The 22,469-nt window shown below is 42.7% G+C and overlaps 2 protein-coding genes across 13 annotated transcripts in view; one reads left to right on the forward strand and one right to left on the reverse strand.

Moving 5' to 3' along the window:
* The window catches only part of TDRD12 (tudor domain containing 12), a 68,086-nt gene that overhangs the window by 11,206 nt on the left and 34,411 nt on the right, over positions 1-22,469 (reverse strand). For 4 of the 10 annotated variants that reach the window (XM_083750424.1, XM_083750425.1, XM_083750426.1 and 1 more), the window contains exon 33: positions 19,049-21,413. In XM_083750424.1, coding sequence (XP_083606550.1) covers positions 21,310-21,413 — 104 coding nt within the window. In that variant the 3' untranslated portion in view covers positions 19,049-21,309. Of the gene's footprint in view, positions 1-19,048; positions 21,414-22,469 lie in introns of those variants that run through there. The other 6 variants (XM_083750429.1, XM_083750428.1, XM_083750430.1 and 3 more) reach the window with 4 other exon arrangements.
* LOC310849805 (b(0,+)-type amino acid transporter 1-like) lies at positions 1,866-21,414 on the forward strand. Of its 3 annotated transcripts, XM_083750520.1 has the most exons (14): positions 1,866-2,983; positions 3,433-3,524; positions 6,294-6,428; positions 8,207-8,354; positions 9,520-9,762; positions 10,524-10,649; positions 11,206-11,305; positions 12,567-12,611; positions 13,421-13,544; positions 13,782-13,885; positions 14,771-14,867; positions 15,359-15,508; positions 16,536-16,710; positions 17,470-21,414. In XM_083750520.1, exons 3-14 carry the CDS (start codon positions 6,336-6,338, stop codon positions 17,532-17,534), a joined length of 1,470 nt encoding a protein of 489 aa, XP_083606646.1. In that variant the 5' UTR covers positions 1,866-2,983; positions 3,433-3,524; positions 6,294-6,335; the 3' UTR covers positions 17,535-21,414. The 3 variants fall into 3 exon arrangements, with proteins under 3 accessions (XP_083606646.1, XP_083606648.1, XP_083606647.1); XM_083750521.1 differs by lacking the exon at positions 1,866-2,983 and having other exon boundaries at positions 3,110-3,524; positions 10,524-10,600; positions 11,206-11,252; XM_083750522.1 differs by lacking the exons at positions 1,866-2,983; positions 9,520-9,762 and having other exon boundaries at positions 3,109-3,524.

Consider the following 22,469-nt stretch of genomic DNA (forward strand, 5'->3'; position numbering starts at 1 on the left):
ACTGAGATGGCTTTCTAGAAGCCTTCTTCCCAGAGTGAGCCCGCTCGCGTTTGGAAGCCTGGGTACCCATTTTATGTTTTACGCGTGTCTAGACAGAAAGAGGGAAGAGAAAGGGCGATAAGGATTGGTATATCTAGGAGATTGATATACTTAATACGGGATTTATAGTAAAGAGGGGTCTTTAGTCGCTTGGCAACTTCCTTAGAGGGTTTTTAAAGAGCTCTAGCTATCCGGTATTCCTTCCTATTTCCTTAGTCAATAACCTGGGGTCCTTTTCCACTCTGCCGATCCCGCCCAATTCCTCATGGGCTATCCCTCCTGGCAACCTCCTACCTATCGTCAATCTCAGGAAAAGGGGCCCTACTGAACGCCTGCGCCGTGCGGTGCCAGATCGGGTGATCCCTGGATAGAGTTTCGAACCGAAAATCCCCCTTGCTTTTGGAAGCGGGCTCACGCACGATATACGTGTTACGTGGCACCGACCAGTGCGGCTGGGATTGGATAGAAAGCAAGACCACTTCCTGCCCCCTAGCAAGGACGCTCGGGAAGTTCGGAAAAAGAACTCCAACCCCTTGCTTTCAACTGGGATACCCGTTGCGGAGAGTCGGCTATCTTTCAAGTCGGGTCTCTCCGTCTTACTTTCGGGCTCCCAATTGGTGTGGCTGGCTGGAGAAATATAGAGAAAGAGATAGAGCTCAGAACCCCCCTTTTGGGTCGAGCAGCAGTCCACGGTCTCTCTCACCAATTGGACCAAGAGACAGGCGAGAAGGAGCGATAGAGAGGAGGGCAGAGAATTCAGTTGCCAGGAGATTTCTACCCCTTTCCCACCAGTGCACTGGGTTTTTCCTTTTTCTTATACTCACGCATCTTCTATGATGATCCCAGGATGAATAAGCCGGCTGGATCCCCCTTTGCTCCCCGGCTGAACTCCTGGGGCTTTTGATTACCGCCCGGAAGATGGCCGGGGGTCCAAAGGATCTTCCCAGGCAAAATGGCCTGGTGCCGGCTGAAGATTTCGGGGCCCCCGGTCAGCAACGCGGGAGAACCGCAAGCCCCACGTTGGAGCGCCAACTGTTACGGCAAAAATCTGGGTGCGAGGCTGCTCTGCCACCCAGCTCATCGGACTAAGTCCGTGGGTCCCTGCGGAGGAAAATGAGCTCAGCCGGAGACAGGAGCAAACTGCAGAAGATCCAAGTTTATTGCGCAACAGGTTCAAGGCGAGATTGAACAGTGAGAAAGGGGTGACATGAGTTTTTGAAACTCCCTCCATGTCCCAGAATACAGTGCAAAACACGTCATGAATACATTAAAGAGAGGTTTGGTTACACAGATTACATCATGAATATATTAAAGGGAGGTTGGGTTACACAGATTAACATATGGAGGAGGGAGGGGAGAATATGCAGAGCTACACCGGATTAACATAAGGAGGAGGGAGGGGGGAATATGCAGAGCTGGAGATATGCACAGATAAACACTTCCTGGGGATGAGAAAACAATAGTCCCAAATATGCATAGTCTGCCCCCTGACATTGTCTGGAGGAAAGGCTGATCAGAGCAATTTGAAAGGATTAGGGTCTTGACACCTTGCTTGAGGGATTATGCTGGACAGGGGAGGTGTGATGGAGTCCTAGAGTAATTGAGCAAACTGGCACGCTGATTTTCTATGAATTTTATAGATTTTAGTCCCTTTCGACATTGACAATTGGAAATAAATTGAAATATTGTAGCGAAGAAGAAGGTGAAGAAGACATGCCCCCCCCTTCCGTAACAGTAGCAATTTAGAACACCCTTCCACAACTTGTCACCCTCAAGCTATTTTGAGCCACACCTCCCAGCAGTCCCAGAGAGCATGGCTGATGGTCAGGGATTTGGGGAGTTGGAGTCCATCTGGAGGACGCCATGTTTGGGAAGAATGGTTTAGAGCAGTAGTCTTCAGCCTTTTCAGACCCAGGCCCTGCTTTTAACCCAAACATGCATTTCTTAATCTTTTACTGTATATTTTCATAGTGGCTCCTGGCCAACCAGCTGAAGACCAGTAACTTTAAGCATTATGCACACATCAATTCTATCACCCTTGCAACAACCACATAGGTAGATTAGTTCTGTTATCTAGGGGGGCTTGATTTGAATAAAGGCAATTTAAATAAATCAGTTTATATCATTGAGGGGAGAAAATACCAATCTCACTCATTTATTCAAATCAAATTTCCCATTGTGAAATTACCGGTAATATGCTGAACATGTGTACATACTTATTGGTTGCTATAACAGTTGAAACATTCGTTTGGAGCTGCTTTGAACTCTTGCACAATCTAGGACTATTACCAAACCCTTTGCTCGTGTAGCTTATGTGATTTTTGCATGACACAATTGTTTTTGTAACAGTATGACAGAGGCATCGCTTCTGGTGATGTGCACCCTAATCTCTCTTGTTCTGCTGTGGTCAATCGAGGTGTGTTGGTTTCTGAAGCACTACAGAAACCTATTTGGCCTGAGAGTGATGGGGGACCCCTGGTCCTCAATATGTTGTTGGGCTTCCCTAGCTCTAATAACTAGGCAGCCTCCAACCTATTTTATTTAACTTTAATTCTGGACACACAGATAAAGAAGACAAATTAAAACACAGAAGTTCTGAACGTATCTTCAGAAAAGTATGTGAATGTCAACATTGGAGACATTTTAAAAATCTAGGGCTAGGTTGAGAAACTTTGACAGTCCTCGGCATACTGTTGGACTCAACTCCCATCAGCTGCAGCTAGCATGGCCAATAATCAGGGGTGATAATGAAGGAGGGATCGAACAAGATATATTCTAAACCTCAAGTGCAGAAAAGTAATTAACTAAGTTTGTTTGTTTGTCTGGAAATGTGCTCAAGGCTGGAAACAAAAGGAGATTTTCTTTCCTTCTTTCTGACTGCATTCAGCCTGTTTGCAAGTTCAAGAGAAGTTCAGTCCATCCAGACAAACAGGACAGGAGAGCAGTTTGGCAGCCAGCCAATTGTTTGAAGTAGATAGGAGCTGTCTGTTTCCTTTTTAAATTCTTTCCTTTTTGCTAAAGTAAGCAATGTATTGCTTTAAAAACCTTTAAAATTAAGGTTTAAAACCCTTTAAAATAACCCACAATGATCTCTTCCCCAAGTTCAGTGGGTTTTGCTTTTGCTTTTTAATCATGCAGGAAGACCTTGATGTCTTATAAAATTACGGCACCCTTGTTTGTGCCTTGGTCCATGAGTGCCGTACTATCAAATACTTCGGTGCTTGTTCAAACTGCAAGACGCAGGGTTGGGGGTGGGGACATCAAAATGGAACCAAAAACTCTACCTTTTTCTGCCAATAAATTAATTGGGCTTTTAATGATTATTGGAAGCATTCTAGTTTAATCATTACCTTTGTTTATAACCTCTGTACTTAAGTGACTGCTGTTTCCCAGCATTCTGCTTTAGAGTCGGGGGCATTGTCTGCTGAAGGAGGAGATAAGTGACGGGAAGGTGTTTCGATGACTCAAGAGTTACGACAAACACGGTGAGTGCCACTCTCGCTTCCAGGCTGAAAATGTGAAAAGATTCACAGGGATAATTATGCGAGAGACTTGCATGAATATTTGCTATAGATTCTTGTGTATTTGGAATAGATTTGCTAGAACTGTCATTGTATTATTCGGTGTATCCATAGAGGGCAGCCAAGTGTTCTGTTGTTCTTTCTTCATTTACTGTTCAAAACAATTCAAGTACAGCAGTCTTGGTCAAGTAAACCTGGTTCTGATCCTGGTTTAATATCCTGGTTCATAGTCTATAAGATTAAACTACAATTTCCCAGTTTGCTTTGTTTTTTACATCTCACCTTCCTTCCAGGTAGCTTAAGGTGACATATGTGATCCTCACTGTCCCCACACAAGAACCCCTGTGAGGCAGATTCGTGTGTGAATTAGGAACTTGCCCAAGGTCAGCCAGGAACTTCATGGCTGGGTGTGGATTTGTACCCTGGTCTCCTCAGCCTACAAGGGGTGTGGCCTATTGACTCCAATGGAGTCCCACTGCAATTAGCCTTGGGGTGGGAGAGCCTTCTGTTGACTCCATTACAAGACTTCCCCCACCAAATCCTAATAGTGTGTTGTTATTGTTTTTCTGGGATGAGTGATGTTCCTTATCTTCCTTAAAACCATTGTAAGCAGGGAGGGAACTGCCCTGCTTTCCACCCCAGCTGGACTCTCCAAGAAGATCACCCCGCTGCCACCAATTTGGTTTAAAAGAAAACTAAGACTTCCTTCCAGCCTAGGCACTGGCCATGAAGGGAAAGTGTGAAGATGGCCCAGGTGTGCGATGGCCACATCCGCTCTTGCATGCTTGCCATCAGTGCATAGTGGCTATGGCAGCCCCCCTAGTTTGCAAATGCATCTGTGGGCTCAAACGCACCACACTGCCTGCAATCCTAATTTAATTTACCTGTGGATCCAACAGGTGTTGCATATGAGTGGACATTTTTAGGACTGCACTTTCAATTGCCGCAGCTGGAGTTGGCAGCCCTGCCCGCCACCCCATATATATATGTGTGTGTGTGTGTGTGTGTGTGTGTGTGTGTGTGTGTGTATTCTTCAATAACATGAGTCTAGCTGAGTCCCAGTGAAGGAAGGAGAGAGCCACAGATGTGCAGCAAGAATTTTTCCCTGCCTTTTCTATCCTTATCCAAAGGCAGGCCTCTCTCTCTCTCTCTCTCTCTCTCTCTCTTTCTTCAGAAAAAATTAAAAGCCCAGGCAAAAGGTATGAGGCCACCTTTCTTCCCAAGGATGATTTCTCAAATCAAGATGATAGCTCAGACCACAGGCCCCATTCTCTGTCTCTTTGTGATGACAGTTCCAAAACATAAGCAAGCAAGAGGTGAAAGAAGCCCTGCAGATGCTTCCAGTTTCCCCAAAATGGCACCTTTCTTGTTTTGAGAACTGGCTGCCCAGCAAAGAAAGCTGCTCACATCCTGCGTTGTGACTGCCTGTGGGCGACCACAACCCTGCCCTCTCTTCCCTATCAGCTTAATGTGTTGTGCTCCTCCTCTGTGTTATATTCTAGCACAAAGCTTTCCAGACTGTGTGTCACGTGACATGTTAGTGTCGGCTGCAGTGTGTAGGTGTGTCGTGTGGACGCTCCTCCTGGGGCTGGAAAGGGGTTAGTTTAATCTCTGGCTTGCTAGTTTAACCTCAGTCTTCTCTTCTCCAAGCTAAACAAGTCATTCGTTCATTCATTTGCTGCCCTTCGTCAAGAGATCACAGGGCGGTTTACAGCATAAAACACGAAGTACATAACCCAATGGGAAAAGAATAATAATAGGAAATGAAAAGGGACAATAATCCTTCTGCTTTACAAGGCCATAGATTAACATCATTCTTTCCTCTTGCTCCTCCTCAGTCCTGCAGATGCCCTTGTTTAATCCAGACTTACACACAGACATGCACACACCCTCCCATGTCTCCTCTTGTTGCTCCCACTGGTCCTTTGCTCCAAACCGGTTCCATCTGCCCTATTTTATCATACAGTGAGATGTATTCAAAGAGAGGAAGACCTCAGAACACATAATGGGCTTATTATGTCCATTTCTCTCTTTGCAAGTGCAAAACAAGGAAACACATTATAAACTTGCAGTACACCAAATAGGCATGTTAAACCATCAAACCAGGTATAAAGTTTGCCGTATAAAATGAGCAAACTGATAACAAAGTCATCTGATCACTGCTGGCCAGCAAACTATCTGATAATAAATTAACCGTAATGATTAATCAAATCATGTTTTATACAGCAAATTCATTTCCAACCTTTGAGCTCCCATCAAGGCAGATAAGCTACCTTTATATTACTCCTACGTTTCTCCTAATCGTCATGAAAATGGCAAACAGTCGTTTCAAAAAACGGAGTGCTCCTAGGCATTGGCATTTGTACCACTTAAGTTGAATACTACCAAAATTCAAGATTAGTTAAATGGATCAGCCATAACAGGTAAGTGTGGAAGTGAAAGGTACACTGCTTCACCCTCTTGACAGGCATTAAAAACAGGGTTCTTCTTGCTGGCTATGTGATCTAGATAATCAGGGATCATAGGACCAGTGAGGTGATATCACAGTGTCCTATGCTTAGATTGGATTATGCTATAACATTACAAAGCCAACTCGGAGTGAGGTAGCACATTCCACCATTACTTTGAATTAACTATGTAAGAGCGCTATGGGTCCCCTGTTGCTTTTTTGAAGTCAAAAGATAAACAGACTTTAAAATAATATACTCATAGTTAACTTTGTGCTGTTTGCAGGATTCACTAATATAATAGGCACATCAGCATCAAGTAAGCAAAATGGATGAAGAAGGCATCAGAAAACGAAGTTCAAATCAAGAACCTGATGAAACACCCATCAAGAAAAGCAAATCTATGAATCTACAGAAAGAGGCAAGATTACATTGGAAACAGTCCTAGAAGCTCTTAGCCTCCCAGATCTCAAATATAGATTCCATTCTGTTGTAAAAATCATATTGTCATAGGGAATTTTAGATTCTGGAATTAATAGTCTTAAGAGGAGCTGCACATATGCAAAGAGGTAGTGAATAGCGCCAGGTGGCCTTAACCAAATTGTGTCTCTCCTAGGCCTAATACCTTCCCATGGATGCTTATGTGTTCGCATAGTTTATGGCAGGAATGGGGAGCTTGTGACCCTTCAGAGGTTATTGGCCCCCAATTTCCAGCTATGCTGGTTGGGCCTGATGGGAAATGAAGTTCAGGAACATCTGATTCCCCATTCCTGGCTTATGGCATTCACCTTGAGGCAGTACAATACAGTCAGCATTTTTGAAAGCAATGAAAGCAATGTGCTTTAAGTATGCTTAACTCCTTGTTGGATTCTATTTGCGGCAAAATATGCACCGTGCAAAACATGGGAATTAGCTGTTTTGCCCTGAGCTTTAATTTGAATGCAGACCTACCTAACTTGCAGTTCCCAAACCAGGACATGAATAGAACCAGTTATTCTTCAAAATTCACACTTCTCTGAATTTTGCATTTCCGTTCTCATACCAAATGTTTGCAAAATTGTGTAAACTGGGGGGAAGCGTGCATGGTTGGTATCCGTCTGTGCCAGTGTGCTTCTGGGGATGAAGTCAAACCACTGGAGAATGACGGCGCTTGCTGTGGCTGAAAAGCCTGGTAATTCTCAATGGCTGCCTTGCACGTTGTTTTTGCTGCTGCAGTAAAGGAGAACAAAATTTAATACTGGGAAAATGTGAAACTGGGGGAGACACTAAATTTGACAGATTTGCCCATCCACACTTAGAATTCCATCCTTAAACACATCCTCGCTCTCAAGAGGAGGCACAGTTGCACTTGGTACATGTCCTGTTGTAAAAACAGGGAATAGTTTAGTTAGGTCCAACTTTAATGCCCCAAGTGGGGAAGTAAAATGCTCTGTGATGTTGACACCTGAGTTAATTAGTAGAGTGTTGTTTGCTAAATGTGGAGATAATCACAAAGCTCAGTGAAGTACAAAAGGAAAACCTCTTTTCCCAGAATGTCTGGTCAATGTTTGCATTGTACCACAAGTTGTTCCTGGTGTCACCTCACCTGTTAATGGCGCTGAAAGTCTCAGCACAGCAGACCCTGTATTTCTTTGGCACCGAATATGAAGAAATGGTCATGGTCAATACTGAGCACTTATTCCTCCATATTCTTGTCACCCTTGCCAAGGCAACAAGTAACGTTTTATACATTTAAAATTCTTTTTAAACATTTTCACCCCACTTCCAAGCTGAAGAAGGCTCCTAGAGCAGCTTACAAAGGTCATTCCCAGAACAGACCTTAACTCTGACCTCAGGCTTCTGAAATTTTTTGGTCTTTATTTCATTTTAGTTTTATATTGCTTTTAATTCTTGTGTTACATTCCAAGTCACTTTGACTTCACTTTTAATTTAAAAAATGACTAAGAAGTACAATTAATTAACTGTAGATCTTAGGGATGTGTTTGTTGGGAAAATAAGCTCCCCCTAAGATATGTGTCAGCAGCTGTTGTATAAAGCAGTGTTTCTGCAATAAGAGTGGACCCTTCCTAACATATTCTTGGGTTAACATCTGCTTCAATTTTCCTGTCCCCCATCCATCTGAACCCTGATGATACTGCCTATAGAAGATTGAAAGAACCACTCCGGTTGAATTCACCTAACCTCAATTTCTTTTCCCAGGTGGGCCTGCTTAGTGGAATCGGTCTCATTGTTGGAACAGTGATTGGTTCAGGAATCTTTGTTTCTCCAAAGGCCGTTCTGGCTAATGTTGGAGCAGTTGGGCCCTGCTTAGTCATCTGGGCAGCATGTGGAGTGCTTGCTACGTTAGGTAAATCACTATTGCTCTTTCCAATTTATTCTCTCCCCCGCTGCCCCCAGTTTATTACAAGCTCCTTGTTATGTGTTATTTTGTTTAGCCCTTTAATGGATTTGCATTTGCTAGTTTTGCATTTGAAATTAGCATATATGATATAGGTGTTTGGGGGAAATACTAGCCAAAGCTAACACATTACATTACAGTGGTACCTTGGTTCTCAAACAGCTTAGTTGTTGAACAAATCAGCTCCCGAACGCTGCAAACCCGGAAGTAAGTGTTCTGGTTTGTGAACATTTTTCGGAAGCTGAATGTCCGACGCGGCTTCTGCTTGAGTGCTGGAAGCTCCTGCAGCCAACTGGAAGCCGCTCCTTGGTTTTTGAACGATTTCAGGAGTTGAATGGATTCCCGGTACGGATTAAGTTCAAGAACCAAGGTATCACTGTATTTTGAAGCTCCTTTTGTTCATCTGGCGTCTCTTGCAAATCACCATGTAATGAAGAACCAAGTGATCTATGTTTAGTATATGGCAACCATATCCTAGCATGTTGTCGTGGTTAGACTAGAATTGGGGGTGTTCAGGGTTCAAATCTCCACTCATCCATGAAGCTCTCTGTGTAATCTTGGACTGGTCACCATCCCTTAGCCTGACTTACCTCACAGGGTTTTTGCATGTATTGAAGAAAATGGAAAGGATGAATGAGAGATAAATATAAACGTAATAAATATATGATAACTGGCTCTAAAAATCACTTTTTGTCACTGGCTTTTCTTTTATCAATGCCCCCTAAGTCCCAAGGCACCCGCTGATGATGTCATGGACAGTGTCTAATAGACACAATGAGAGAACAAGCACAGTGCTTATAAATGAAAATAATCATGCTTGTGGGGGAGAGGAAAAAAAGCATTTCTTCAGCAACTCAAAATTATAGTTGGTTAGGACCAGATGATCTTCTCACAACAGAAGCACTCACTGGCTGAAAGAAATGTTGACTAGTTCCATATACCATAACAAAATTATGCACTTAATAGGAACAAAATCCCTGGTGACTTGAAACAGGCTAGAAGGACCAGGTGCATATAGAGTCCCCCAGAAGCCATATTGAAATGGAGATGGGTGATTGTGGCAGTGGTGGTGGTAGCGGAAGGTTATTTTAAAAACTCCCACTTCTTTCTTCAGGGGCATTTTGTTTTGCTGAACTTGGCACAATGATAACAAAATCAGGAGGAGACTATTCTTACCTCATGGAAGCCTTTGGCCCAATCCCTGCATATTTGTTTTCCTGGACAAGTCTCATCGTCACCATGCCCAGTTCCTTTGCCATTATTTGCCTCAGCTTTGCTGAGTACACAGCGGCTCCGTTTTATCCGGGTTGTGACCCCCCCACGATTGTCATCAAGTGTCTGGCAGCAGCAGTCCTCTGTGAGTATTTGGCTTTTGATCAGGAAGACAAAGGTAGCTGGAACTGTGAGTTAGTGACCTAAAACCAAATGCATACAGAGATAACAGCAAAGAATAGGCTTCCTTTTACACCGGTGCAAATTTGTGGGTTAATTTGGCACAAGCTGGAGGCAGCTGCTGTGCAACAGTAGCGATCAGACTGTGCTAGGAACCAGAGGTCTCTAGTTCAAATTTCATCTCTGCCATGACCCCATGTGCAGCTTTGGTCAAATTCCTCTCTTCCTACTTGGGTATAGTACCACTAACCCATCTTCTATATGGTATGGCTCCTGCCAACGTAGCAGTTTGAAAGCATACCAGCATGCCAGGGCAAGTAGATAAATAGGTAGCGCTGCGGCAGGAAGGTAAATGGCGTTTCTGTGCACTCTGGCACTCATCACGGTGTCCCGTTACACCAAAAGCATTTAGTCAGGCTGGCCACATGACCTGCAAAAGCTGTGAGATGAGTGCTGCACCCCATAGTTGCCTTTGACTGGACTTAACCTTCCACAGGTCCTTTACCTTTCCTGTAAAGAGTGCACATGATGATGAGTGAAATGGTTTGAACACTTTGAACACAGAGGAACATATGAAGCTACTACGCAGCTGGTCAGATTATTGGTCCATCTAGCCCATTATTGGCTACTCTGAGTGGTAGGAAAATGAACTGGGAAGGCAAGGGACAGATTCCAGGGGTACAGAAGCTTATCTGTACATTTCTCGTGAACTTTCCTTTCTCTTAGTTACAATTACTCTGTTGAATGCCCTGAGTGTGAAGTGGGCGAGCTACATACAGAACTTTTTTGCTGCGGCTAAAATGGTGATTGTCATAATTATCATTGTAAGTGGGATTGTTCTTCTAGCCCAAGGTATGTTATGTTGAAGTCTTAGTTGCAGTATCTATCTATCTATCTATCTATCTATCTATCTATCTATCTATCTATAATGTATCTGCAGCAGTTGACTGGGATTGATACAACTACTTTGTTTTGTTTTTGCTTTCTGTTTGGGGGGTGGGTGGGAACCTGTTTGTTGATATTTTAAATATTTCCTTCCTTTTAAATAAATTAAAAGCCATTTATGACATACATTAAAGATAAGTCTCAAGTTTCTAAAAGGTCCTATTCCATTTCAATATGTTTTAAGATCTGGCATAATATAATCTATGGGCAAGTGCCCCTGGTGAAGTGGTGATGGACCACAAAAATGGGGAAGGGGTCAAGGAGGTTCAGTTGGGTGGTGAGCGATCAATGTACCTCTTATTTTCCTTTGATGAATGAATCTGGAAGATAGGATACCAAAACCACAAAGGGTCCAGTGGCATCTTAAGCAAACAGATTTATCAGGGTGGGTGGGAGTTTTCACGGACTCTGAGCCAAGTTCCTCAGCTGCAAAAAATGACATGTTTCACTTTCCCTCCCCCAGGAAATACAAAGAACTTCAACAATTCGTTTGATGGTCCCCCGCTTTCTGTGGGTACCATTAGTCTTGCATTTTATAATGGACTCTGGGCCTATAGTGGATGGTAATATAATTTTATGACTCATTAACAGTTAGAGTGTAGCAGTTCATGCCTTATTTTGATAGGTCTTTACTGCACTTTAAGAAAGATATGGCATGAAAACTCTGGCACCTGAAGTCTTGCTGAAGAATCACACCTGGAAATAGTGTAGGGTGGGGAATACTTATTCTAAACTTATGGTGACTTCCTGGTAGGCATGAAAGGAGACAGAGCCCACCCACTTTTGTGGGGGAGAGCTAAGCAGACCATTAACTTGTGGAACTTGCTATCACATGATGCAGTGATGGCCAATAGCTGAGATGGCTTTTGAAGGCATCAACAATATCAGCTAGTCTTAGGTCATTAGAAAAAAGAGTTAACAGCATCTTAAGTTTAGAACTATTACTTAGGCAGGCATCCCCAACCTCGACCCTCCAGATGTTTTGGGACTACAACTCCCATCATACCTAGCTAACAGGACCAGTGGTCAGGGATGATGGGAGTTGTAGTCCCAAAACACCTGGAGGGCCGAGGTTGGGGATGCCTGACTTAGAGCCAGTTCATATGCATAATAAAATCTCTAATCCAATAGGTCTCTCCAGATGTTTCTATAGGTTGGGGTGTGGGTGTGTGTTGTCTTAATTGATGGTTGCTTCTCATATGGGAGGTGAATGGATGCCAGGTATTACAAAAGGAGGAAGGACTCATATTTGTTAAGGGATATTTTTTCCTGAAGTGGTAAGGCTCTGTCTGGGCTGTAGTATTTCAGATGGCAGCTCCTTCATACTCAATCCTCAAAATAGACCCCCTACACATAGAAAATAGCATGTCACAGAGAAACGTAACTGAGAAGCTTTTCCTTTTGTCCAGAATGGCCATATGCAGGGCATCAGGCTACCAAAGGCTGATCTAATGTATGCTTAGATGTGCAAGGGATTATTTTTGCACAGAACAGGTGCATATATTCCTGATTGTTTATTGGTACTTGCTATTACTGTTGAAAGCCATATTGGGCACTTGCTTCTGTGCAAAATGCAGAACACAAATCAAAATCGGACATTTTCTACTTGGCTCTGTGAAATCTCTCATAAAGATTTTGCTGTTGTTTGTGGTTGAAAGGGAATTATAATTTCAGAAAAAATATCTATTAACATCAAGACTTACATCCCATAACCCTTTTATTTGGAAATTAAATTCCACTGGGTTCAAAAGGGTTTTCTCCCAAGAATGTGCAGGATGCAAAGTAACATTTTGGTACTTCTCTCCCTCCCCCCATCCCTTCCAGGAATCAACTTAATTATATCACAGAGGAACTTAAAAATCCTAATAGGTAAGAAAAATGCTGCATCAGGTGATAGAACACCATTTCTTTTTCCTCCTCCCTCACAGTCCCATTGAAACAAGGATTTCCAACCTGCCATTCAGTGTACAGCCCTAAGGCAGTGTGCAAAAAGTTTCACAAAGCAACAACAAAATCCAGTAAGCTATTTTCTGAAACCAGACTCATGTTAGTGAACTGCATCTATACAGTTAGGAGGAAATATATCTATTTTGTTGCCTGAGGTAAAGGACAAGATGGTTGCCACCTGCAGAAGCTAATTGGACTGGCTGTTTTAGTCTGACAGTGACCTTCAGAACCACCCAAGGGCAGAAAGCTAGTTTAGGCTGTGTGGCACACCCCGTTCTATCCTCCACCAGGAGAGAAATGCCTGGGAGCACAGGAGGGACTGCCTCTGGCCACCAGCATCTGCCACCCAAGGCAGTTGCCTCACTCTACCTAGTGGTAGAGCTGGCCCTGCATCCAACGACAACAGAGCGAAATTTTAAAGTCTAAATACACAGCTGTTCAGAGCCAAACTAGATGTAGTGTTCAATGTACAGATGCAATTAATATACATGTATTTTATAACGTTAATGAACAGCATCCATGGGGACGGGGTGGGGGCTGGTGCTTCACCCCGTTAATCCTCCCCCTCCCCCACTCCTTTATCCTGCTGACCCTCCCACCCAAGCCGCTATCTGCATTGGGAAGGAAGCTCCTCCTCTGGTTCTGCTTGCGTGTCCACTCATCTTATGTTCTTAAGTTCTCAATGCAAATATCATTCTTTAACTGATAGCATATCTCTTTACATTATCTAGAAATCTACCACTCTGTATTGGTATTGGAATCCCTCTGGTCACAGTTTGTTATGTTCTGATCAATATATCCTATTTCACGGTTATGACGACAACAGAACTTCTGCAGTCTCCAGCTGTTGCTGTGGTGAGTCCAAGTGGGAAAATGTGTTGTTTTTCACCTCTGTACAAGAGGATGTTTTGATACAAACGGCAGAACAAGATCGGAAGTGGTTTAAGTTACACAAGGGAAAACTTGCTTCTCTAAAAAGTTGTGCAAGCTTTTTATTAAGTATCTTTTTCATTACTGCTGTATCTTCATGTGTCCAGTTGGTTGACCTCTAGGTTTTAAAGATGTGCATTATTTCAATTCCTTCCATCACAGACATATGGAGACAGGGTTCTTTATCCTGCTTCCTGGATAGTCCCTCTCTTTGTGGCTTTTTCTGCCATCGGGTCAGCCAATGGGACTTGCTTTACTGCTAGCAGGTAAAACAAAACTTTCTGATGTGGAATTCCAGTGCGCTGCAAGTTAAAGTTGACTTATGTGCCCCCAGCCCCGAATTCAGATTGCAAGACTTCTGCACTTATATGTACCTGGAGTTAAGAGCATCACGATTGTCAACAGGCAGATGCTCAGGTGACACTTAAAAGTAGGTCATATTGCAGACAGCTGCCCCAATCATCTGCTAATTAGAAGTACATGTGCCTCTGAATTAGTTTTCCTCTGAATTAATCCAATCATTTTTAAGGAACTCATGGTGGAAGCTGCCCCAGCATTATGTGAATAGATAATTTGATATGTTAGTGTTACATTGTGTGAAGGAGTACTTCATAGTCATTCTGAATGGGGCACCATCCTCTCATTAAAAGTAACCTGGGCGCACTCAGGAGACAGGGGCACATTGACATTTCCAAGCTACTAAACTTTGCTGAGTTGCTGGAAGGTGGTGCAAGGAAAGGTGGTATACAAGGAGGGGAAAACAGCTTAAATTTAACATCACACCTGCACATTCACTCACATTTATTGGAAGCACAGTAGTAATGTACTATATATGTCAGATTGGGAAAATCCCATATCTTGTTATTCACAGTGCATGTGGCAGTTGTGCTGATCTCATTCCATTTCCCAGATTCTTATGCTTTTAACATTGGACTTAATCAGGATCTTGTTTTTTCTCAAAAAACAGCCGTTGCAACTAGTTCCTCATACACTCTCCATAGCCCATATTACGGCATGACATGGTAAACAGATTCTGCAATGCTCTCTGAATGCATCACCAAAAATATGAAAAGCGCAGAAGTCTTGTCATACTTTGCTCTTGGTCAGCCCATCACAATGGCTTCTCTAATGAGAATGATTTACCTTCTCAGGCTTCCTTATGTAGCCGGTCGTGAAGGACACGTGTTAAAGGTGCTCTCTTACATCAACATCAAGCGCTTAACTCCAGTGCCTGCTATTATCTTTTATGTAAGTATGATTTCTGAAGTGTCAGAAGAACATCATAAGACCCCCCTGCTGGATCAGACCAAAGGCCTGTCTAGTCCAGCATTGTTCTCTGTTATTGGAAGCAGGGCTTAGCTGTCACAATTAGTAGTCAATGCTGCTTTTATCCTCCATTTATTTGTCTAATATCCAACCGGTCCACGTTGGCAGCCATCACAACTCCCATGAGGCCAAATTCCGTGTGACTGCGCACAGCTTTCCCATCTGTATGCAAAAGGGTCTTTATGAAAATGGAGGCCTTGTATTATAATGAAGCAACCATGCAGTAGGGCTGCAAATTTAAAGTCACTGGAGAGACTAAGCAAGCATGTCTGAATTACGGTAGTTTTCCAACAGCGTTATCATAGCCACAATTAGTATTGGCCATTCTATTAAAAGGCCTCTAAACCCAACACTGAAATCTGCAGGTGTTTTTTTTAAATGCCTTCTCCATAATGCATTTCTTCTGCTTTCAGGGTGCAGTAGCTATGCTTTACATAATTCCCGGAGACATCAACACCCTCATCAACTACTTTAGCTTTACGGTTTGGATATTCTATGGTCTAACTGTGCTGGGACTCATTGTCATGCGCTTTACAAGAAAAGATCTTGAAAGGCCTATCCGTGTAAGTAGCCCACCAACAGATATTCTCATCAGAGTTCAGGATGGTTTGGCAGTTCCTCTTGTGTTGCTCCTTTTGTCACTGCTAGAGTTGGGGGAGAAATTAGGTTAACATGTGAGATGCCTCTAGGTTAGATTATTGCAATGCACTCTATGTAGTGCCGTTTTGAAGAGCATTCAAAAACTGCACTTAGTGCAGAATTCAGGGGCCAGAATTGACTGGGAGTAGGCGGTCTGATCCTGGTTCAAGAGCATAGGATGTGTTAGCTCCCTGGCCCAATTCAAAGTGCTGCTCTTGACATATAAAGTCTTACATTGCCCATGACTACAATACCTAACCAATACCTAATCATCTGAGGGCCGTTTTTTGTGCCCCCTTCAATAAACAGCAACATGAAAACAGCCTTTTCAGTGGTGGTTCCCCAATTGTGGAATGCTCTTTTTAGAGAGACATGCACCTGGCACCATCATTATCAAATTTCAGGAACTTTCCCCAGGCATTTGGCTCTTAACTGGAGTGTCAGGATGTGGTGATATCCAATCCTTGTGTTCACTGTTTAGTAGGATGGGATAGGATTTGTCCTTTTTATGTGATTCCAAGATGGGTAATTTTTGTCAATTACCTTTTGGGTGTGTTTTAAATTTTGCATCATGTATGTTTTCATAACTCTAACTCACTTTGAGACATTTTTGTAGCAAGTGTAGAGTACATCCAATAAATAAATAATGCCCAATTCACACTTCCCCAAACTTTATGAAAACTGAAATACAGCTGTCTTTTAAACAGGCCATGTGTGCGCCCATGATAATCAGCATTTTTAACAAACAGCCTAGGATGACTTGGGTATCATGCAGAAGCCAATTAAGATATGGAATGCCTGGACTGTGGCAAGACTTGCAACAGCCAAGTTCTTAAAATTGAGTGCATTAGACTCTTGAGCCAGAATATTACTTGGCCTTGCTAGGTTGTTCCAATCTGGGATTCCTCAATACACACAATTACATTCCCACCCCTCCACTCTGTCTTGCAGGTCCCTCTTATCATCCCCATCCTTGTGCTGTTTGTTTCCATTGTGCTGGTCCTGGCACCCATCATCACTGCACCCGAGCTGCCATATTTGTATTGTGTTCTGTTTATTATCAGTGGACTTGTCTTTTATGTACTTTTCATCCACTTCAAATTCAGCTGGGCTCAAAAAATCTCAAGTGAGTATATGGTTGATTTCCATCCCAGGGGAAGAGGTGTTTGTGATGAAATAATCTGGGTGTGGCTCTTTAACTCCGATTCAAAGGGGAAAACTTCTTAAAGAGGAACAGGTGGCATGCATGAGCTACAATAAAGAGGAAATTATGTGAATAGAGGAGGCTCATAGAGCCGGAAATGGGGTATGTCGTCTCCTCAGATCACTTGAGTTGCTGGAGATTATATACAGAATGCATGCTTCTGCGCATTGGCCACTTGCCCTTTGCAGGCACATGGTTTCCAGTTACAAAAACATTCCAATTGGAATTTCCACCCTTCCTTCAGGGTAGACAATTTTTATGCCTCCCTATATTTTAAAGAATTTTAGACATTCCTGTGCCTGCTTCTTCCTAACCACTAGCCGTCTTTTCTTTAAAGATTGAAACTTGATGGTAGCTTGACATACACAGGAAATAGATCCTTTTGATTCTGGCAACTGGTCTTTTAAGTGGACTCTGACACTTAGCTAAGGTTACAGCTCATTATGTCCTGGAAACCATTTGAAATGTGGTCCGAGATGCCCTCACTTTCTGGAATATTCTCAAGACCCATGTTAATTTGGCTATAGGAAAAGTAAAGCCCATAATCTGGCTTGTGGAATCAACACGGAGGCTTCTAAGTGGTTAAGTGCAAAATGGGAAATGATCTAGGAAAAGAAATGGTACTAACAGTGCAATTGCCATTTCTAAAGGCTTCTGACCTCAACAACTTCTGCGTTTCAGAGCCCATCACTATGCACCTTCAGATGCTTATGGAAGTAGTTCCACCAGAAGACGTTCCTGAATAACATTGAATTTTTCCATCATTAATAAGGCTAGATCCTGGAAATGGTTCAGCAGGTATGATACACCATGTCCACAACTACAGGTCTCAATGCTGAGGATAGGAGACGTTTGTGTGACAGTGAGTGTCCTGAAAAAGACACTGTTCTGTTCTTTTCCCCTGTAAAATGCATTCATTTTTGTAACACATTTTGTTCAGGGATTTTCAACATCTTAAGAAAATATCTTAAAGGGGGGGGGGGGAAGACCTGAGGATTTGTAGGCCATGGACTTGATTTCAGGTATGGAATTTCCACATAATTTTCTCAGCAAGCTGAAAGGACAAAACATACAGTATTACAGTGCCATCTACCAGCAAACAAACATGGAAGCGCAAAGATGAAATCTCATATATTAAATGTCTTACAGATTTATAAAGAGCAGAAACCCAAATGAAATGACAGGAGAATATATGGGAGGGAGAAAGACATGTGATCCAAACTATGGTTACCAGATGTCCCCGGCTCCACCAATCTGTCCCCGGGCAGAATCCGCCCCTGGAATGTCCCCGGATTTAATGTAATGTCCCCTGATTAATCATATGCCTGGGGACTTCCGTGATGGTGATGGAACATGGTGGCCGCATGCAGGCTCAGCGGCAGCCTCAGCAAAACCCCGCTACACCCTGGCTTGCGAGGAGACCCTCCCCAGAGCCCGAAGCAGTCATCTGGTACAACTCCCTCCTCGGGAGCCCGAAGTGCAGTGGGGCTTTGCTGCAACTCTCCCGCCTAACAGTTGACACAGGAAAAGAATCCTTCCACTGCATCAGCTCTGCAAACAGCCCTGCTCCTCCTGCTTGCTTGAGCTGGATCTCTCCTGCTAGCTCAAGAGGAAGGTGCACTTTTTCATGCCTTTAAAGCCCCCTTTGCTGCATTCTGCCTGCTTGTGAGCTGAGCTACCAAGCCGGCAGAAAGCAGCATGCTGCCTTGAGCCTTCCCTTCCCTTGTCTTCCCAGACAGAGGTTGTTGCTTCAAATTTAGGCTGGATCCAAGAAGCTACATCTTTGATCTGGCTACCACCATTCCTCTTACCATTGGTTTGGGGTCAGGATTCCACAATATGTTGGTTTGGGATGTGCAAGCTAGGTTTTCCATGCTGTGCTCAGCTGTTGTTTCATTCCTGAGACAGCAGGCAAGTAAGTGGAAATAATCTCAAAGGGGTCAAAGTCAGGACTCATTTACTGAGCAGGTGGTATCTTGGAACAGACATGTTTGTTGCTTTCCAAAATTACTTTTGTGAAAGATTTGCAGGAAAACCAAAGATGTAGCATTTCAAACATGGGATGAATTGCTGGTAAATGGAACACTAGACATTCTTTCCCTACCTTCCTCTGGCCTTCTCTAGATTCCTTGTGCACTCTGAAAAGCCAAAGTTCCAGCATTACTGTTTTGTGACTTGTTGCAAATGCCTTTGGTATATTTTTATCATATTTTCTATTTAATTAATAAATAGTTTCTAAAAACGCCAAAGACATAAAGGATGGTTTTAAGAGTGTTCTTTATTGCTTTTCTAACAGGCATAAATAACTTTTTCCATAACTATTCATATGAAATGCCTAGTATTTAAACCATCACCAATCACTATATTATTCTTTTCATTAGAATTCACTGTATGAGGGTTCTGAGAAACTGTAGGGCCTGTGCTGGCCCTGGTACTATGCTAAAAGCCAAACAAAATTTCACACGGCAGATGTTTCTTAATTTTCAAAATAAAAGCAGCAGGAAGGGTTCCACATTGGATAGGTGGACTGGCAGGGAAACAGAAACAGGAGGAGCTTGTTTCCCCCTCCCATTCAAATTTCTTTCCTGACATCCTGCTTTTACCTACAGAAGATACATATTTGTTGCAAAAAATTGCCAGAGACAAAGGGGTTAAACAGCCCTTCCCTGCAATTTCTTTGACCCAGTTTGTATAAATGAAAATCAGTCTTGGAGGTTGCAAAGGCCAAACTCTTGGAAAAACACTGGCAGTGCAGCCCTAAGCACATTTAGCTGGAAGCAGGTCCTACTTGAGTTCAGCTCCCGAATAAGGCTGCAATCCTCTATCTGTTTACCTGGGAGTATGCCCCATTGAACTCAATGGAACTTTTTTCTACTACATGCATAGGATTATGGCCTTTATCACAACATCCAACTTTAAGCCAAATACTTCTGATCTAATTGCATATATGATATACAGAGATGTCCAACTGTTATAATGTCATTTGGGTCAATTATGTGAAACACTGAAAGCTCAACAATTGCTGCCATATTCATGTTATAGAGTAAACTGTTGTTGCACTGTATTGTTACACATTTGACAATGTGGAGTGGGAATATTTAACTGGAAAAAGTAGAGGGATTTAGAAAATAGGATGCAGGCATCAGTGGGCATGTTAGAACCATTGCAACTAATACCTGCAGCTTCCAGAGAGACTGTCAATTCAGTGACAGAATGCTGCTCCTCGTTGGAGGATATAGACTATAGCATCTTAAAAGCTACTATTTATCCAACACTGTCAACAGAGCAATTATTTTGTTAAGCGTACTGCCTTGTGATCTTCAGATGAAGGGCAGCATATAAATTTAATAGTAAGTATGGCAAAGGCACTATCATATATAATTATGCCTGTGCATCAGACATCAGACAGTCATTTGGGATTCCTTCACTTTACTTTTTGTTGTTATACTGCTATGCGAACAGGTAGGGAAAGCTGCATTTATTGTAGCAGTACTTTATGGTAATTTTTAGTTCTTCTGATTAAGTGGCTCTACCACAGCTCCTCACAGCTTCTGGATCCAGATATACCCTTTGATTCTAAGGCCATCTCTAATTCTTACTACACATACCCACAGCTCTTTGTGCCAACATAATAACATACAGAAACAGAGCAATTGAACAAAGTGTCTAGTACGTAACCATTTTGAATATTGGTGTTCAAGGGAGTGCTATAATATAATTTAACTTTTATTATCTACCATATTAGATCAGGAAAAATTAGCACCAGCTGTGTTGGTCCAAACAATTCCACACAAAACAAACCGATCAAATGATCAAAGAACTAGAAATAGTTTTCTAATCACCTTTCAAATTAGTTCTCATATTCTGAAAACAAAAATATTTTCTGCACAGATCAGTCAGCATCTTATAGTTTTACACCTTAAGGTGCAGCTAACAAAGGGTACATTTAGTACATTTAGTACCAGTATTAAACTGGTTTTGATGGCTACATTTTCTTAAAGAAATTAGGATCAGAACTAAATATTATGCTAGATTGAACACCTGTCTCTAGCAGTACAACAGACTGTTTCTACTCTTAACTCCTTTTGTCTAAATATCTCTGTGAGGCTTCATAATTTGTTTTGTGAGGAAAAGGCCAGAAGCTGTGCTTTCTTTTTGAAACAGGCTCCAAGAATAGCCAGAGAGAGAGAGAGAGAGAGAGAGAGAGAGATTTTTACCTCCCTCCATTGGTTTCATGGTTAGGTACTTAGCAAAAATCACCACAACTCTTCTACTCAGAGCAAATGTACCTTGAATTAAAACTCACTGAAATCAATTGTACATGTGATCAGTCTATGGGAGTTAAGTTGAAGAGCAAACATCCCACCCTCCCACTATGACACCCCTCTTCAAAATCACGGTCAAAATTTAGAACTTTTCCTGATGTTCAAAAAGCTAAAATGCTTTCATTATGGAAATGCCACCCAAGCTGCAGGTTCTCATGTGACAGCCGAGTTCTTAATCCCCATTTCCAAACCAGAATTAACAGATGGACAAATCACTCTCGGTGTCACTGTCATCCGAGGAGTCCTCCTCCTCTTCCTCCTCTGTATAAACTAGGTGCACTTTCTTGGGACCTGTGCCTGCTTAAGAAAAAAACACATTATACATAGATCTATAAAAGTTAATTTCCAGCATTCTAGTACAGTTTAACATGCCACTTTGAAGAAAGGGTCTTGCCTGGTTCTTAATGGCCCTGGGTGCTAAAGGACAAGCAATACTGCCTGCCAACTGGTGGCTGGTTTTAGGGTGTGAATGTAGGGTGTGGGGGAGGGGGAGGGTTCAGCTTTTCCTCCCCAGATGAAATTCTGACAAAAAATGGTCTCCCTCCCCCACAAGGCTATGACTCTTTAACACCAATGGGTGTTTTTTAAAAAGGAAAACCCTTACAGGAGATGGTGATGTGTGTGTGTGTGTGTGTGTGTGTGTGTGTGTGTGTAAAATGCAGATCAGAAGTCAAATAATTGAGAATGGGTATAAGAGATATTATCTCTAACGCTTTCATTCTAGTAGCTTATGAAAAGGATTGAAAAAAGAGCAAACACTTTGTTTCTTAAAAAACAACCACCAACCAACCAACAAACAAACAAACAAACAAACAAACCAATAAACCAGACATGGTAGCTGTTCACTATGCATTTAGTGTAACCCAGTGTCAGCACCCCAGTGAGCTCCTGCCCTAGAGAGTGCACAGAGACACATCCACCCTCCAGACGTCCCTGTGAACCACAGGCTCTCTTTCCATATTTCCTGTCCACCAGAACAAGAGTCATCAGACATTGGTTTATACCACTCCAGCTAAAAGGAGGATGCTGACTGCCTACGATGCTAGCCCAGGAGGGCTCCTCCTTGCAGCCACCTCTGATTCGCCCCTCCACAGAGTATGCAACAGATCTGTAGCAGGCATTTCCCTCATAAGTATCAGGGACAGAAATGTTTAAACTACTTGCTATCATGACAAAGAAAGAGAAAGAATCGAAGTTCTGTGAAAATCCTGCTGCTTTGAAGCAGTGGGGTGTGTGTGTGTGTGTGTGTGTGAGAGAGAGAGAGAGAGAGAGAGAAAGAGAGAGACTCCTCTCACTGAAGGGGACCAAGCAAGAAGTACTTTGCAGTCCTATCTCTGAAACAAATGAAAAGAGTAG

The sequence above is a fragment of the Podarcis gaigeae genome (assembly GCF_964106915.1).
Source record: "Podarcis gaigeae genome assembly, chromosome: 8".
In the NCBI taxonomy this organism is placed as follows: domain Eukaryota; kingdom Metazoa; phylum Chordata; class Lepidosauria; order Squamata; family Lacertidae; genus Podarcis; species Podarcis gaigeae.